Source organism: Orcinus orca, chromosome 20 (assembly GCF_937001465.1).
Source record: "Orcinus orca chromosome 20, mOrcOrc1.1, whole genome shotgun sequence".
Taxonomy (NCBI): Eukaryota; Metazoa; Chordata; class Mammalia; order Artiodactyla; family Delphinidae; genus Orcinus; species Orcinus orca.
Genome location: NC_064578.1, coordinates 16918864 through 16937225, shown reverse-complemented (window position 1 = coordinate 16937225; position 18362 = coordinate 16918864). Strand labels below are relative to the sequence as shown.

General features: G+C 52.5%; 1 protein-coding gene across 4 annotated transcripts in view; it reads left to right on the top strand.

Annotated features, from left to right (window-relative positions):
• Positions 1 to 14120, top strand: part of WWP2 (WW domain containing E3 ubiquitin protein ligase 2) — a 145481-nt gene extending 131361 nt beyond the window's left edge. For all 4 annotated transcript variants that reach the window (XM_033434278.2, XM_049703977.1, XM_033434279.2 and 1 more), the window contains 13 exons: positions 2726 to 2807; positions 3428 to 3556; positions 4240 to 4315; positions 4598 to 4669; positions 4899 to 4987; positions 6860 to 7019; positions 8207 to 8340; positions 8610 to 8750; positions 9446 to 9566; positions 9904 to 10008; positions 11439 to 11535; positions 11727 to 11799; positions 12279 to 14120. In XM_033434278.2, coding sequence (XP_033290169.1) covers positions 2726 to 2807; positions 3428 to 3556; positions 4240 to 4315; positions 4598 to 4669; positions 4899 to 4987; positions 6860 to 7019; positions 8207 to 8340; positions 8610 to 8750; positions 9446 to 9566; positions 9904 to 10008; positions 11439 to 11535; positions 11727 to 11799; positions 12279 to 12378 — 1379 coding nt within the window. In that variant the 3' untranslated portion in view covers positions 12379 to 14120. The remainder of the gene's footprint in view (positions 1 to 2725; positions 2808 to 3427; positions 3557 to 4239; positions 4316 to 4597; positions 4670 to 4898; positions 4988 to 6859; positions 7020 to 8206; positions 8341 to 8609; positions 8751 to 9445; positions 9567 to 9903; positions 10009 to 11438; positions 11536 to 11726; positions 11800 to 12278) is intronic.
• Positions 14121 to 18362: the final 4242 nt, after the last annotated feature.

Sequence of the window (18362 nt, the reverse complement as noted above, 5' to 3'; positions counted from 1 at the left end):
AGGGCCGTTTTTGCAGGAATTCTTGTGGGTCAGGTTTAGTTTGTTTGTTAGGCCAGCAGAAGACAGCGAATGCTGGTTTGATGGTGTTCACAGATAGTATTAAAAAAGGCCGGGGTGTGCTCCCCAACAAAGATGAAGAAGCTGACAATGATAGGAAAAGCATCACCTGGAAAAATGCAGCTTTTGAACTGGATCCTCTACATCTCTCCATACACACAACTACTCCCCGGTAGTAATTTACAGGGTTGCATCAACCCCTATGGCCCTGCAGGGTATCAGTTAGTCAATTACCACTGCGTGCCAGGGCACTTGGAAAGGCCTCCAAGCCCTCCTAGAGGAAAAACTCAGATAGCGGGGCCTCCACACAGTTCTTGACTTTTCAGCGGGGTAATCCCTTAGGCACACAGCTGATCCACCCGGCTCCCTGAACTGATGAAAGGTCACTGTTCACTGTTGTCTCAGAGATTGACAGCAAGTCAAACGTGAAAGGGTCAAACATAGGATCCCTGGCTGGGCAGGGGAAGACTCATCCGATGAAATAAGAATCTGTAAGGCTATCTGGCAGACCCTGTGAACTAGAGCAGGGAACCCAGAATTGTTCCTGGATCTGTAGAGTCAAGTGGTTTATTTCTGTACCAGTTCTGCTAAACGGTGGTCACCAAGTAAGAGCAGCTTATAGGGTCTCAAAAACAGCTCCTAGAAGCCAGGTGTGAGATATTTGAGATGGGAATAGGAGCCATGGTCGGAGTCAGTGCTGTTTACAAATGATCAGGAGAACACACCAGACCGTAATGATACGAAACTGAGAGGAGAAGGACATCTGGCCGAGGGCCAGGGAACCTTCCTGATCAAATCCTTTGGGCTTTGTGTTAGCTTCCCCAGGGCTGTGGCAGGGTCATCTCCCCCGGGGGAGTTAAGATGGAACCGAAAGTATAGCAAAACCAAAGGAGAGTTGCATTTAGTGCAACCCTGCTGCCAAGTCTCCTGTGCTCAGTCCTGGGTCCCTTTCTGCTCCTGTAGGAGAGATCCCACATTTTCCCTGAGCACCGACCCAGGGGTCAGAGCACCTGAGGTTTAAGACCCACATCTTCTCAGCTGCTCTGACCCTGGGCATGTGACTGAATGCTCCCGAGTCCATTTCTTCCTAAATGGGGTCAAGCTAGATGTCACCTAAGGACTTTCCCAGCTCCCAGACTACGACCTTGCATGCAGCAAGGTGGTTCCAGTGGGCCATGGAAGGCCTCCACGCAGCAACAAGGGCACTTCCCGGCTGGACAGATCCACCCGCCTCGGCTTTGGCCCTTGGGAGAGGACACGCGGGAGGATCTAGTTCAAAGCAGAAGCTTCCGGGCTGGGAGCAGCTCCTTCTTCCCCTCAGAACCCTGTCGGGAAGCCAGTCTTCTGCTGGACGGTCCCACAGGCTGTTCTGAGGTGATGGTAGCTCTGTAGCAATCCCAGTCACCTTCTTTTCTTTCTTTCAAGTCTCTTGTTTTTGAAATTTCCATCAAGTAGTGGATACCAGGTAAGTCAGACAGAGACCAGGACCATGGGTTGATACTGTGAACATTGCAGCCTGCTACTCAAGGGGAGGGGGCTGGGCTCCCTAGTTCTGCATCTATTTCAGCTTTTGGTTTCCCTGTAGCTTCTGGAACTGATGATTTTTATTTCTTTAATTTCTCCCTGTCATCGTAAAAGAGGGAGGGCCATGAGCATTGTTTGTTTTCAGGACAGAAACAGGTTTGAAAGCCCAGGAACTTTGAGCTGGGAAAGGTGACGCTCTTGGTTTCGGAGTCTTGCTCCAGTCTTGCCTGCCATCCACCTGGAGCTGATGGGCGCCCCTTTCAATCCCTCTTAAAGACCAGAATCACCAGCTGGAGTTGAGTTTGCCCCTGGAGCCCAGAGTTTCTCCCTCAAACAACTCAGCGCCATTGTTAGTACACCAGTAAAAGGGCAGCCGGATCAGTGCTGTCCAGAGAATAGAAAGTATGTCTGAGCTCCCCAAACACGGCCCCATCTCAAAGCACACACTTAGGTGTAAGACCAGGATGGCACTGTAAGTGCCCACAACCCCAGGGGTCTCTTGGCATGTGTGCAACATAGAGGTTTTGCTGCGATGTAGGAGTTTGAGAACAAAACTTTGCCTTTAAGCAGGGGGGTACATAGGCCCTGTGGTGCAGAGCGCTGATCAGAGAGGGATGAAGGAAAATGCAGCCACCCCACAGTGACCCTGCCTGTGGGACAGGGGCACCTGGGTCGGCTGCATCCAGTGGATGGAGGGGCTGCAGAACCAGAGAGCAGCCGTGATGGACGGGGGTGGGGGCCAGGATCCTGGGGAGGCTGGACTGTGCCTCCACTTTGCACACAGCTGGATGCAATTATGCCTCTGGTTTCAGCTGGGCTGCCCCCTCTCCATGTTCGCCCCTCCGTGTTGCCACACCGCCCCCTTGCCTCCAGCAAATCAACCAACCGAAGATGGTGTTTGATCTGGAGTTGAAAATGTGTATATCCCTCCCCTACTCCCCAATAGGGAAAGATTCTCTTTGTCCTCTTTGCCAGTGACAGATGTGAGTGAACCAGGCTCGCGCTGGTTAAACTTCTCTAACAGGTTAGGAACAGGGGTAGAAATTCAGACCCAGCACCCAGGAGGTGGGAGCCAGAGGGGAGAGGACATGGGCTCAAGACGTCTCAATCTGAGAGTCCGCTTTTCCTTCTTCTCCCCTGACAGAGAAGAGACAGGACAACGGACGGGTGTATTACGTGAACCATAACACACGCACTACCCAGTGGGAGGACCCTCGGACCCAGGGGTAAGGACTCAGGCCGGGAGCAGTCTGGGCTGGGCCCTGTGCACCTCCAGTACTGGCCCGGTGGCCTTGGACTGCATTTGTCCTCCACGGCCGATGTTCTGGGAACTTTGGCCACACACAGGTGCCCTGAGACCCTCATGATATGACGTTGGCCCAGTGAGAGCTTGAAAGTGGCACCTTAAGTTGGCCTTCCTCATGGATACAGAGTGGCCTGGCTGGCAGGTGCTGCTGGTCTCTGTGCAATTGTGCAGGATGCCGATCATGTGATTTCAGAAGGGTTGAGAGCCCTGCCCCAACACTGTCAACTCCCCACCCCCCAGAAGCTGGTCTGGGATGGAGTACTGGGTGCCTTATGATTGCTGGTGCCTGCTCAGGCCATGGCCATCCACCCAGGGCTGGTTCTTTGCCACAGTAGGACAGTAGATGACCTCTCTCTGCTGCAGAACCATCCTCAGGACTTGGGTATTGCCAAGCACATTTCCTCAAGGCCCACCCTCAAGGGCTGTGCAGGGCCTGGGTAAAAACAGAGAGAAAGCAGCACTTCAGGGACCCCAGCCTCCTTAGCATGGAGGCCCAGAAGGTGAGGCCAGCCCTTAACCACTCTCTTCCCATGTTTCCAGGATGATCCAGGAACCAGCTCTGCCCCCAGGGTGGGAGATGAAGTACACCAGCGAGGGGGTGCGTTACTTCGTGGACCACAATACCCGCACCACCACCTTTAAGGATCCTCGCCCAGGGTTTGAGTCTGGGTAAGGACTTTGCACAGGTGACATCACTCTTAGCACAGGCCTGGTATAGCTGCTCTTACTGCCCTCTAGTGGCCAGTTTTGATGTCACACTAGTGGGGATGTGGAGAGAAGGGGCTACTCTATTTACTCAGAATAACACTGGTGGTCTTTCTCTAAAAGCAAGAGGTCTGGCTTTCTTTTTTTAAAAATAAATTTATTTATTTATTTATTTATGGCTGCGTTGGGTCTTCATTGCTGCACGCGGGCTTTCTCTAGTTGCGGCGAGCGGGGGCTACTCTGTTGGGGAGCATGGGCTCTAGGTGCACAGGCTTCAGTAGTTGTGGCACGTGGGCTCAGTAGTTGTGGCTTGCAGGCTCTGGAGCGCAGGCTCTGTAGTTGTGGCGCACGGGCTTAGTTGTTCTGTGGCATGTGGGATCTTCCTGGAGAGAGCTCGAACCCGTGTCCCCTGCCTTGGCAGGCGGATTCTTAACCACTGCGCCACGAGGGAAGTCCCTCTGGCTTTATTTCTAGTTTTTCTTTTTAATCTTCAAATCTTCAGAAGGTCTTAATGGCAGTCACTTTCTTTCTTTTACACCTTACTTTACTCGTCTTTAACATAGTATCAGCTTTCCTTAGGACTAACAAGATGCGTTGCTAATTTTTGAGAAATCACATGGATTCCAGAACATCTTTGCTCTTCCCAGGACGAAGCAAGGTTCCCCTGGTGCCTATGACCGAAGTTTTCGGTGGAAGTATCACCAGTTCCGTTTCCTCTGCCATGTGAGTTCTGGTACTGGGACCTCCCCTGGAGATTGGGGTTGTAGAGTTATTTCAGCACAGTTTTCTAGCCCAGCAGCAGGCGTTGGAATGCCTGTGTCTTAGGTGGGAGCAGGTCACTTGTCTCACCTCGAGCAGTTTTGTGACGTTATCTCTAGGAAGCCAGCCAAGTTCTCTCCCCAAGCCCAGGGGGATGGGGAAGCCTGTTCAGACAGACAGGTGACCAGACTGAATAGTTACCACCAAGACCCCAATTTGAGGTTTGTTTTTTCCTTTTCTTATCAGTCAAATGCTCTCCCCAGCCATGTGAAGATCAGCGTTTCCAGGCAGACACTTTTTGAGGATTCTTTTCAACAGGTTAGAGAATAACCACCGTGTCTAAGACCAGGGGCAGGCAGGAGGTCCCCTCCCGCTACCCTGTCTTCTATCATGTAGCCTGTTAAGCCCACATGGTAGAGTTCTCAAGGCGTGGGCCTTGGTGACCGGTATCTGCCGAAGAGCAGGCCTGGGAGTCCCCTGTCCCCCACCCCCCAGCCTGCCATGGAAGGGAGAGTGGCAGGCTGGCCACGATCTTCTGTCTCCCCAGATCATGAACATGAAGCCCTACGACCTGCGCCGCCGGCTCTACATCATCATGCGCGGCGAGGAGGGCCTGGACTATGGAGGCATTGCCAGGTGAGTTGGGAGCCCCGGAAGGCTGCGCTGCACCCCGCTTCCCCAGGCTACAGGGCCCACGCCCAGAAAGCTGTCTGCTTCTTGCTCAGAGTGTTGCCAGATCTCTCCTGCATCTTCAGGAGTGGGCAGGGGTGTGGCCAGTCCGAAGGGGCGCTGGAGCTGGGTCTGGGGGTCCCCTGCTGGGCTAGGTATTAATCCTTTAGTTTTTGGGTCATGGGAAGGCTAGGGGCCTTCTGGGGGAGGGGCTCGGGACAATGGCTCTTTACCAACAAACCTGTCATTATTTCCGGCTACACCAGTGTCAGTAGCTAAATATCAGTGTTAAGTGGTTGTCCAGTAGAATCGACCCTGGGCTTCACTTCGTCTTGAGGCAGACGGGGCGTGTTAAGTCGGCTGTCTTGGTGTATACCTGGCATGAATAAGCTGTGTCACAATCCAAAGGGCATTGATCAGTACTCAGCTGCGTGTCATGTGCACAGAGTCAATAAATTAAAATAGCTAATATAACCCTAAAAAGAGCTCAAAGCATTGTCTTGCCCTTACCCCAGCCCACCTACAAAAGTTAACAGACTCTGGCAAAATGTTGCCTTGGACGATGGGGCACAAGGGCCCCGGCAGAGAGAAGGAGCATCTTGGCCTGCGGTGACTGCTCAGCTTGCTGACCTCTCAGGGTGTGGGGACGTCTTCTCACTTGGTGTTGGGTTAACTTGCTTCTGGTCCTCTGTGTGCTGGTGGCGTTGCCCTCTGTGTTGGCACCCACGGATCGATTGCTCTTTTTTCCGTGGTGACCGTGGTGACCTCCTCTCTAGGCTCTGCTTGGTGGTGTGGCTCCCGCCCCGTGTGTGTCTGTCTCTCTGTGTCCTGCCAGTGGTTTTACCCTATGGTAGGTTACGTCATGCTGTTCTACCACAGGGTAGAACCACGGACAGGATACCGGGGCACCCTCTGCATCGAAGGACTCCTCGTCTGCCTGGCCACAAACAGCCCAGCAGCCAGGGACTGGCCCCCTTGGGACGTCCCCCTGCTGGTTTAGCTCAAGCCCCAAAGGACTCTGAATTCTGGCTTGAGGCTTGTACCTAGGGAGCAAAGAGATGCGAAGGCGTGGGCATTGGTTCAGATGAATGTGTGGACATGTGGGGAAGGGTGTGGTTGATGGGGTCTGGGGTGAGGGGATGGCAGAGTGCAAGGGCAGTGAGATACCTGCGTGGTAGCTGGGGGGAGTGAAATGTAGACACTGCATTGGTTACAGAGTTTTCATGCAGAAGGAGTTAGGAACGTATTACCTTGTATTCACATTATGCTGCCTACTCAGGTAGGGTGGAAGCAGCGTGGCTGCTGTTCATATAGCACCTTTGCAAGATTTAGAAAAAGATGCCCTTTGTCAAGACACTTCTGTGTTGGAATATGGCCAAGATATACTGGCTTTATCAGAAAAAAGGCAGCTTGACTGCTATTTGCAGGAAAATTGTTGTGATAAATGTACAAATCTATGATACTGTAACATCGTGTCGTTGTGCAGTGCACAGCCTACACAACTGTGCATAGTGGCTCAGGGTGCAAGGAGCTCCTTTGCCATTAGGCGCTCTGGATAACAGATGGAAAGTCCTGGAATGCAGCACCTGGAGCCAACATGCAGGCACGCAGGTTTTCCTGAGCATCATCGTCAAGTGCAGTTGTTCTGGTTCACACTAGGTCTGACCCTGACCAGCTGTTCACAGAGGTTAGCCCAGGTGCTGATCCCAGTGGGGCTGCCTCCCCAGGACGCATGTCTCCAGACTAGGTGAAACAGGACAGCACAGGAGAGTCGCACCTCCAGAACAGGTGTGCAGGGAGGGATCCATTAGTTCCGTTTTTCTCTCTCTTCTCCCACAGAGAGTGGTTTTTCCTCCTGTCCCACGAGGTGCTCAACCCCATGTACTGTTTATTTGAATACGCCGGGAAGAACAATTACTGCCTACAGATCAACCCTGCCTCCTCCATCAACCCCGACCACCTCACCTACTTCCGCTTTATTGGCAGATTCATTGCCATGGTAAGATTCGCCCTCCAGGGAGGGCGGTGACCCTATACACCACCAGCAGCCGCTGCAGCCTGACGCCCCCCTCTCTGAGCTCCACCCTCGTCCTTTTACAGAACTACTCACTAAAGATGCAAAAAGCTAGCGAGAGTTCTGGAAATAGTTCAGAGCTCTCTCAGTGGCCACCCCAGGGTGCTGAGAAGGTTTTCGTGTTGATTTGTGTAGGATTTGTCAAGAGAAAGCCCAGGGGGCATGACGGGCACAGCCCACCTGCTGCCTGTCTCTGGGTGTTGCCACAAGCTGGGTGGCAGCGTTTGGGAATGTCCGACTGAGACTCAGGCCTTCTGGAAGGGGATTTGGAATCTACACTAGCTGAGAATAGAACCCTAGTAGACCGGTTGGTGCAAGATGTAGGAGGCATCTGTCAGGAGGAGGGCAAAGTAGGGAAGGGGGAGTTAGGTATTTGTATTTATGTAGAAATAGGAGCACAGTGTGAATATTGTTGAGTGTCCTGTTGAGTGTCTCATGAGCATCAAGAACCAGGATGGAGACGGGAGCCCGTGAGGGCCATGGTCCCGCTGCCGCATTTGGTAGTTTGAGAGTTTTCACTGCTAGCTTTCCTTCACTTCTTCCCCTGACTTCCCGAGTGAGTGTCTGCCCCGCTTCCCTCTCAGGAGGACCCAAGAGCCCATGACTAAATATGTCCCTTCCCTTTGTCTGGAAGTTCTTGGCCAAGGTGCTGGGCTCAGGAAGTGGGCACATTCTTCCCCGGTCTAGAGACCCGCCTGGCCCTGCAGCGGACAGGACAGACCAGTAAAACCCTAGACTATTACTCACCACTGGCCCGCCAGCAGCCGCGTCTGCATTATTTTTGGCTGCCTCCGCTGCCCAGCTCAGAGCAGCAGTGAGTCAGGGCCACCACCTGGAGCTGTGCTGAATGAGTCGTCTCTGTACGCCTGGGGGCAGATCTCTGCTAGAGCAGGGAGCCGGCAGGCAGGCAGTGGGCCAGAGGTGAGTTCCTGAGCGGCCAGCTCTGCTCATCGCCGAGGTTTGCAGGTGGGACCAAGAGTGCTGCAGACTTTGCCTTCAGGCCCCTGGGGCGGCCGGATGCTCAGGAGGGCAGGTTGCAGTAGCTGGGCAGTAGCTGATATGGGGCATCCTAGGAAAACCAGATCTCTCTGCCATGTCTCTTCCTTCCTCAGGCTCTGTACCATGGAAAGTTCATCGATACAGGCTTCACCCTCCCTTTCTACAAGCGGATGCTAAACAAGAGACCAACCCTGAAAGACCTGGAATCCATCGACCCCGAATTCTACAAATCTATCATCTGGATCAAGTGGGTCCCCTCCATCGCCCTGTGCTGGGAGAAGAGGGAGTCTCAGGGTGGGTCATAGTGCGGGTGGATGCACAGCTTCTAGGTCCCCCTGCAGGGCAGATCTGGAATTCTCTCCTTGCATCAGGGAGATGTCCCGTGACGCCTTTCTGGGTTCTAGGCCACCTGTGAGTCCTCGCGTCCCACGGGCACTAAAAGTGAGTGATGCAGCAGGAGGGAGGTAAGACCCTTCTAAGACAGACATCTTCCCTCTTGGTCTCTCGTGCCCCCAGAGAGAACAATCTGGAAGAGTGCGGCTTAGAGCTGTACTTCATCCAGGACATGGAGATCCTGGGCAAGGTGACAACCCATGAGCTGAAGGAAGGTGGTGAGAGCATCCGAGTGACAGAGGAGAACAAGGAAGAGTACATCATGTGAGTTTCAAGCACTGGGGAGCCAGGGGCCTGGATAAAGGGGAGCAGAGACACAGCTGGCTGCAGAGAAAGGGTCTCCCGCTCTTATCCCGGGGCACCCTCTTCAGCCAGGCCCCCACGCGTGGCCCCTGGGTCACGAGGGATGGAAAGAACCTCTCACTTTGCCTTGACCTCAGATGGCTGCCATGGCCAGCCACGTGCTGAGCAGAGCCGGGGCAGCCAGATCCCGAGGCCCTGTGTGCCAGCTCCCGGGTGCCCTTTGTTCCCGAGTGGTAGACTTCAAGACCGCGAGGCTGAATTTCTTTGAAGAGGCATAAAGCTTCGGCGCATCCCCCTTCTTCCTCCTAACTCACAGGGTGTCTGCGTACTGCCCGCTTAAACCCACTCTCGCACGTGAGGTTGTGCATGAATGTGCCCATTTCTTCAGGTCCCTTGGTCTCGTCTTTTAACCTCCACTCGTCTGAGGTTCAGTCAGCAGTGGTGAGAGGAGCAGAAGGGGGGGATTTCGAAGATTCAAGTGTTGCCGGGTTACTCTGAGGTTTTAAAGGCCGTGCTCTTGGGGCCGGCCGCAGCCTGGGAGTCCCGCCTGCCCGAGGTCAACTCTCAGCTGCCGATAGCAGCCCCCTGGCAGGCCCTGGCGGTGGCCTCCTAGGCAGTGCATCTTGGGCTCCTCCGACGGCCGGTCTTGGTTTCAGGCTGCTGACTGACTGGCGTTTCACCCGAGGCGTGGAAGAGCAGACCAAGGCCTTCCTGGATGGCTTCAACGAGGTGGCCCCCCTGGAGTGGTTGCGCTACTTTGACGAGAAAGAGCTGGAGGTGAGGGCTGAGGTTGTTGGGACCCTGAACCCCTGCCCCTGGGGCTGCCCTGCCCTTTGATAGCCTCGCCGCGCACCCACAGCGACTCACCAGTAAAGCCCTGCGCTCTCCCAGGACGGTGGCAGCGGGCGAATAACATGGACTTGGGTCTCGCACCTGCCCTCACCTGGGCCCTTGTCTGCAGGGGGTCCACGTGTTACCCATACTATTAAAACTGCCCGCAGAAATAGTTGAAGATGTGTGGGATGCTTTCATCTGCCAGGGAGTGGATGAGGCACGGCGCACCATGGGGAAAGGGCTGGCGCCGGGTGCCTGACACCCTCTCTGTCCACCGCAGCTGATGCTGTGCGGCATGCAGGAGATAGACATGAGCGACTGGCAGAAGAACACTATCTACCGGCACTACACCAAGAACAGCAAGCAGATCCAGTGGTTCTGGCAGGTGGGTACTGGGTCTGGTCCCTGCAGTCAGGGTGAGGGTCTGGGCAGGGATGTTTGAGCCGTCCCCACAGAAAGCGAGACCTGATTCGAACCCAAGCTTGAGGACGCTTGTGTTATCACCTCCCTCGTCTTTGACACTCTCCTCACCTCCCCCAACTTGCAAAAGGAGATGAAAAACCCAACCTTGGGACAAAAGGAGCTGTTGCAGCTGGGTCGTGGCCACTGCATTTGACAGGAGGTGTCAGCGGTGGGCCAGCTCCCAATGCTGGTGTGTGTGTGTGTGTGGACGGGGGGTGGTTTAGGCAGGAGGGAGAGCTCTCATGGGTCGCGTGGTCTCCTTCCAGCCAGGTGGGGTGGGAAAGCCTGGGCTTGCTCCAGAGAAACTGAAAGAGCTTGATGTCCTGGATACAGTGAATCGATTCCTTTATATGAGTGGGTCTTGTCGTTGTTGTCCTTTTGAAGTATAGCATACATAAAAAAGAATGAGCGTATATAGGTTTTCTATGGAGGTAAAATTCACATACCATAAAACTTCACCATGTTAATTTAAGCATTTTAAGGTATACAGTTCAGTGGCTTTTACAGTGGCTTTTGACAACGTTGTGGAACCATCAGCACTATCAAATTCCAGCACATTTCATCTCCCTTAAAAAGAAACCTCATACAGGGAATTCCCTGGCAGTCCAGTGGTTAGGACTCCGAGCTCTCACTGCCGAGGGCCCAGATGAGGGCTCTGGTTCAATCCCTGGTTGGGGAACTAAGATCCCACAAGCCATGCAGTACAGCCAAAAAAAAAAAAAAAAAAGAAACAAACCTCATACCTATTAAGCAGTCAGTCTCATCCTTAGCATTTTTTTTTAATTAATTAATTATTTTTTGGGTGCATTGGGTCTTTGTTGCTGCGCGCAGACTTTTCGCTAGTTGCAGTGAGTGGGGGCTACTCTTTGTTGTGGTGTGCGGGCTTCTCTTGTTGTGGAGCACGGGCTCTAGGCGCGCGGGCTTCAGAGTTACGGTGTGTGGACTCAGTAGTTGTGGCACACGGGCTTAGCTGCTCCATGGCATGTGGCATCCTCCCGGACCAGGGCTCGCACCCGTGTCCCCTGCATTGGCAGGCGGATTCTTAACCACTGAGCCACCAGGGAAGACCCTTAGTGTGTTTTTAGAAGTGGAACTTGCATGGAAAGGAGACTACCTGGCCTGGGGTGTCCCTGAGACCAAGAGATGTCACATAGATTGGTGGGAATGGTCTATGAGCACAGCCTCTTAGAGCAGCTTTGGGGTTTTCCAGGTACTGGCTGTCACCTTCCCACCCAGCCTGGGCTCCATGTTCTCAGCCCTAAAGAGGCGCCCTGGCTGACTGGAGAGTTACATGTCAGGGCAAAGTGCTGGGCCATGGGGGCCCTGACTCTGCCTTGGCTTGCGGGGTTCCAGGTGGTGAAGGAGATGGACAACGAGAAGAGAATCCGGCTGCTGCAGTTTGTCACTGGGACCTGCCGCCTGCCTGTTGGGGGATTCACCGAACTCATTGGTATGTCTTCACTTGCCCTGCTCGCACCCTTGGGTGGAGAGGAGGACAGCTCAAAGCGGGAGCAGAACCTAGTGTCTTCCCTGGAAGCAAGTCAGGGGAAGGGGGCTGAACCATCTGTGGTGGAGTTGGAGGGTCCTGCCTTAGGAAGGGACCATCCTGTTATATACAATATGTTTTTCTTTGGGTAACAGGTAGCAATGGACCACAGAAGTTTTGCATTGACAAGGTTGGCAAGGAAACCTGGCTGCCCAGAAGCCACACCTGGTGAGTGTGCTGGTTTTGGTGGGAGGTGGCCAGAACCTGAGACCCGATGAGCCACTGAGGGCAGCCCTGTGGGCAAGGTGGCTTCGGGGCCTTGACCCGGGCAACTTGTGTGTAGTTCTGGGGTTTGGGGAGGAGGGGCTTCTGGGCCTGGGCCTCTGATCTTTTGGGAATTGTGACAGCAGTTATGTGCCCTGACGGCAGTACCGGATATGAAATACTGAAACACTGTTATTCCAGTCAGCAAAGAGCTGCTGTCCTGAGTCCCCCCTGCCTGTGGTTCCCCATTTCCCTTGCAGACCTGCCTCCTCTGACCCCTTCATGGTCCAGGGACACAGCACAGCCTTCAGGGACCCTGTTCTGGCGTCTGGCTGGCTGGCATTGTGGTCGAGCCACAGTCTGGGAACTCTTTTGACCCCACCCTGTGGCTGTTAGAGCTCTGACCTCCCTGTGCTGACTCCCCTGCTCTCCTTTCTCAACAGTTTCAACCGGCTGGATCTGCCACCATACAAGAGCTACGAACAGCTGAAGGAGAAGCTGCTGTATGCTGTCGAGGAGACCGAGGGCTTTGGACAGGAGTAACTCAGGCTGCCCCTTCCCACGCCCCCAGCACATATGTAGTCTTGAGTCCTGCCTGCCCGAAAAGCTGCTGGCCGCACAGCCCGGGAGGCCCCTGTGGATGGTGGCCCTGCATAGGACCACACTGTCATCAGGCTGGTGGCAGCAGAGCCTGACCTCAAGAGGCCCTGCCCACCCCACCCTCCTACCCACTGGTGGCAGTCTGGAATAAAGCCCCCATGTCACTCTTGGCCCCATCAACCATTGCAAAGTCTGGAGGGCTGACCCTGTCTGTAGAGCTCACCCTCCTTCTCCCCTGAGACCAATCCTAGGTGTGTGTGAGTGTGCAAGGTGGGGCGCGCCATGCCGCAGCCCTAGGCCTCATGGGCTTGTTAGGTGAGAAGGAGACCAACCACTTGGGGTAGGTGTTCTGGGCTAACAAAGCCCACGGTCTTTGTCAGTAAAAGAGGTTCTGTTTTGTATAGAACTTTTCCAGTGATCTGTATAAATGAAGGTCTCAGGGAGCGGAGCTCCAGATCAAGGTCACCGCTCGTCCCTCGCTAGCCGTCTCCAGCTGCAGAGGCTGAGCAGCATGGCCCCTCCCTCCACTCATTGCTGGCCAGTTGGTTCTTTCTAGCAGACAAAGGGTCGTACCAGCTGCTTGGGTGTTGCGGATGGAAACGGCAAACCCCCTCAGACTTTCTTTTCCCATTTACATACACTTGAAACATTTTGTGTGTAGGGCTGCTTTGTGCTCTGTTGTTGGTATGCTGCTGTCACTACTTCCTGTCAAGGAGCTGGTGCGCCAGGCATGGCTGGGACCCTGAGGGACCCAGCACTGTTGGTCCAAGAATTTCCCAAACAGCTGCTCCCCTTAGGAACCTGCTTAGCAGTTCTACGAGCTCAGGCAGGCCTGACCCGGCGGCTCAGCTTCCCAGCAGCCTTGTCCCCGACCCTTGACAGAGAGGGAAGGGGGTTGTTGTCCTGAGTGGCACCCCGACCTCTCCGCCTCCAGTAGACAACTCCCTTTGCTAGATGGGGTGATGGGGCACGTGGGGCTGACCTGCCAAGCCCCCGGACCTCCAGGCGGCACATGCGTCCGGGTTGAGAATGAAGTGCACCCCAGCTACTGTAGAGTGTGTTCACTCTGCCTAGAAGTGCAGCTTTACCTGCACAGAGGAAACGATGCTCTTGGAAGCCAGCAGAAGGGCCCTGAGCTGCTGCCCACTGTCTGACTTGATTGCTGGAGCTCCTGCCAGCCTCTGCCATGGGCATCCCGCTGTGTGTTGAGATCTTCCGGGCGAGTACTCTCCTCTAGGATGCTGGAGTGGTGATTGTGCTGGGCCCCCATGCAGGCCCTCATACTGGCTACGTGGTCTTCTGAGGACAGTCGCGTGCTCCCAGGTCCTCGTCCTTCCCCCTGGCCTATGTTGGCTCTGGTGTGTGCTGATTTGGGTGGCTCAGCTCACTGCAGCCCAACCTTTCTTCTTCCCTCGAATCGTTGGCAGTGCTTCCCTGCGGTGTCTCACCATGTTGGGGGTTGGGGTGCAAAGCTGCCTTGCGGGGTTTGGGAGCCTCAGGCTCATGCGCGTGCAGAGTGTTGTCATGTGGGTGTGGGTGCGTACATACGTGTATATAACTGAGGTGTCTGTACGGAATGCCCTTTGGTAGCTCTGAGTTGGTCACCAGATTGTTTTGTAATGCCCACCCCCTTGCCTTGGTATTGCCAGTTTCTTGTGCAATAAACAATCAGCAGCTGTGGGTGGTGTTGGCGTGGATGTGTCCAAAATTACTGTCCTCCAGACAAAAGGCCTCTAGGCCCCACAGACCCTCTAGGTCCAGACAGGGGTGGACGTTCCATGACCTTGCTGGTTTTGAGAATTGTGTGTGTCATTAACCAAGACAGCCACACTTCTGGTGGGTGGCTGAGTCCTCGTCAGGGGATCACAGGCTTCAGCCCTCGGTCAGTTGCCTCACAGCACCCTTTTGGCCTGGGTTTCTTTGAGCAGTTGCTGTGGAGCCAACAGCTGAGCCTGCAGGTTGGACCGGCTTCAGGAACTGGCTCCTGGGGACAGTGTTCTGGGCAATCATTCATTCGAGAAACATTTCCTGGGGTTTCTTGAGTTCCATGATCATAGAGGGACCCCCTGATCTTGAGCTCATCATGGTCAGACAAGGGCTTGCCGCCCACTTTTTTGAACACCTGAAGGTCCAGATAGGACCCATCACTGCAGTCTTGATGCTTTTGACATGGAAATGACTTGGTTGTGGATCAGGCCTTGCTCTCACCGGGCTTCTTCCCGAGGGAGGCAGAGGTGGCAGAGCATCTCCTCCCTGGAGTTCATCAGCTGAACTCACTACCCTCAGCACCAAAGCTATACTTTGAGGAAATTATCGACAAAAGTCCACACGTTATACAGACGTCTCATAATAAATTCCAATAAGACATCTCTAGTTGAAATTGTTCTCCCCGCTCTTATCCCCAGAAGTAACTGCTGTTCAGTTTGCTGTCCTTCCAGACTATTTTTGTGTGTATAAATCATATGTACATATAATTTTAAAATGTACTAAAAATGAGATCTTACACATATTGAGCAACTCATCTCATTAAATGAGATATTAATAGGGACACCTTTCCATGTTCGTCAACATAGGTCCAGTGAATTCTTTAGTGTGTGATAGCCCATGTCATGGTTGTCCTGTAACACAACCATCTTTGTCCTAACGGGCATTGTATTTGTGTCCAACAGTTTGCTGGTTGAGGCTCTTGGTCAGGTCTTGTGCACTGATGCTGCTCTTCTGGGAGGGGGCAGTCCTGGAGTTGGACGGTTGACTATGCACCTTTATTTTTATTTCAAAGTTGTAAAAACGGTTTAGAAGTCCAAGACAGGAAGGGTCCACAGTGAAAGCCCCCCTCTTTTGTTCCTCAGGCATTCTGATCACCTTCTAGAGGCGACTGTTGTTGCTGGTTTCTTTCGGATCCCTCCAGATAGACTTTAAAATCCCAACAGATTCTACTCAATTGCCCTTCAAAAAGGTTCTTGTTTTACCAGCCTTAGCATTGGACAGGACCCCTTGCCTCCCCACTCTGCGAACTGGATCTATGAGCTTCACTGTCTGTTCTTCCAGCTCTTTTTATACTTTTCCATCTCCTAACTCTGGGCATCTGCCCTTTTGCTTTTACATGATCATAGTGTTTTTTTTTTTTTTAAAAAAAAACCATTTATGTTCTATTTTGTAACCATAATGAAGTCTGTACTTTTCTAAAGGTTTATTCAAAAAACTGAAAAGCAAGAAAAATGTTTATATCATTATGATGATCTAAATGCTGTTTACTCCAGAACAAAATGGTATAATGTGGTACAACTATTTCTCCTTCATACAGCTCTTTCACCCTAGGGATTCTAATTACTGATCCTTGTTTTTACTATATCCTCATTTTTTTTTTCTTACTCTTAAGTGTTTCAAGTTAAATTAGACAAGCAGGAAGCCTCCCTACCTCTACACGCTGTAGTAAGTTCCTGATAAAATTAGCCAAAGCTACAAATTATTTTGGAACTGAAGAGCAGATATGACTCCCTTTGTCACCCAAGGTCCCCAGTGGGGCTCAAGACTTTATGTAAGGTGGGACCTCACTGGATCTGGAAAGCTCAGCTGTTGTTACCCCATTGCCCTTCTATATTGGGGCTCACATCATCCTTCTAGAAAAACTTAGGCTAAAGATCTACGTGCTTCCATTCAGAGGAACGCTTACAAATAGCAGGTACTTCTTGATCTTCAGCTGAACTTGGCAACAACAAGGCCCCAGCCTCATCTTGGGGAAAAAAATTGAGTCAGTGCCCAAAGTTATTACCTCTGCTCATTTCCCTACACTCTCCCCCATGAGTCTAGTTTTAAATACCCTTTTCTCCACGTCCCTCTGATTCTGAGGTTGGTTTAAGTTTCATAGTCACTTTCAAGGTCACTTTCCTGTGGTCCGTGCTGCACGAGTCAAGCACCAATCAGCTGACTCAGATCGGAGCATGTGACTTGCCTTGGCACATTTTCTGTTTTTTGTACCTTCTGAATGTCATCATGGACTCAGGGCCTCACTCCAACTCAGCTGGTCCCAGTGACAATGATCATTGTTTTCTTTTTGATGCTTGTCACAGTTTTGGCCCCTTCAACTCGACTCTCTTGTCACCTCTCCAGATATACTTGACGGTCTCCATGACATCTAGTCCCAACACTAGTTCTCTTGCCCAAACACAGAATCAACTACTCCACTAGGAGCCCTGGTTCTTTTTGGTGTAAAATAGTACTAGAAACCAAAATGTGGGGTTCCATCAAGATGGTACCATGAACTCATGACTTGATCAGCTTCTCGGCTCCAAACGTATAATGTAAAAAGGGAAAACAAAATATAAAAAGACAGAAAAAAAGGCTGGTTCAAAAACAAGATAAATAAGCCCATGGGTTATAAATAAAACAAAAATGCAGAACGTTGGGCAAGATCGAACTGTGGGTCGGCTGCACCTAGAGCCTGGCAGTGGTGGCTGAGAGTTCAGCGGAGATGGGCACCAGTTGTGTACCTGGCTGTGGCTTTGAGAAAGATGGAGGCCCAAGGAGGCAAACTTGTTAAGCCAAACCATCCCACTTGTTCTGGCCTGGATCTGTGACATTCCTATGTCCCCCCCAGGCCAGGGCCCCAAACTGCCATTCAAAGACCAGACTCTGGAATGGATGGTCAGCAGGACAGGATGTGGCAGCTGCAAAACCATTAGACAGGAAAAAGCGAGTGCAGATGGAGAAGGAAGAAAAGAATAACTCCTTACTCAAAATTTTTGGCTCCCTATTTCAGAGAAAGACATTCATGAGTGGTCTCTTGCCTGCTAGTCTCTGCTGTGAGGGTATTGGGTGGCAAGTGGGCTTTTTCATGGGGCCCTAAATATCACTGTGCAGGGGTCTTTTCTCTGGGGTGATCAGTTTCTCCAGAGATGAGTCCTCTGCTCCCCACCTGAGTGGGAGACTGTACCTGAGCCAGGTAACCTGCCTGTAGGCTTCCTGGGAACAAGGAACAGGAAGGAGCTGGGGCTCTCAGAGTCCTGGCCACTGACCTGACCTTTTCTCTCCCCCTGGCCCTCTGCTCTGATTCGGGTCCCTGAGCCTGGGGCTACACTTGCCCCCTGGTCTTCTGCCGCTGGCAGAGGGGAGGTAGCCAAGCTGTATGGGGCTTCATGGGGACCTGTATCCCACCCTTCTGTGTAGAAACTTTTACCTACCCCAGTTTCTGGTCCCCTCCTGCCTTCCTGTTGCCCTTACGTACTGAGTCTGTGTGAGGACTCGCTCATTTTCTGTCTGCATCTCCCTCTGCAGTGTCTTAGGTTAAGACTTCTCCTTGGTTGGTTACACTCCACCTTTGAACACTTTGTTAAACAACCTTGTCCACTGCTGAATCCTCTTATGTTCTCTTTGCCTTTGTGGATTAAGACTTTCACAAAGCTTTCTTCACTGTGGTTTTGGTGAGGCTGGAGAGGGAGAGGAGATGCTTCATCTGCTATCTGTCTCAGTTAGCTTCCTTTCCTTTCTATAGGTCTGCCTGTGGGCAGCTTGCAGCTGTGCAGAGAGGTCCCAAAGCGGGCTTGGCTGTTTCATTATATAGAATTTCGACTAAGCTGTCGTGTTTACCCCCATGGCACTAACTCTGATCTTAGGCCTGAGCCTTTCCCCGCTCAGAACCCTTTTGGCTAAGCTCCTTCCACATGAATTTGAAGCTGAGGCTCCTGCTGCCCGGCCGCTGCTCCTGCTTTCCTCTTTCCAGAAATGTGTCGAATTCCCTTGTCCACCTCACAGATGCTACCTCTTAACTTGGGCCAAATGGCAAGGGTAAAATGGGAAATCTTTGACATTCATTCACTCTCATTTTAGTGGGGTCTTGGGAGGGAGAAAGGATAAATACATGTCAGAACTGATTTTTGCTAATCAGCCACGATTTTGCACCTCACCTCTTAGGAGCACTGACTTGGTTC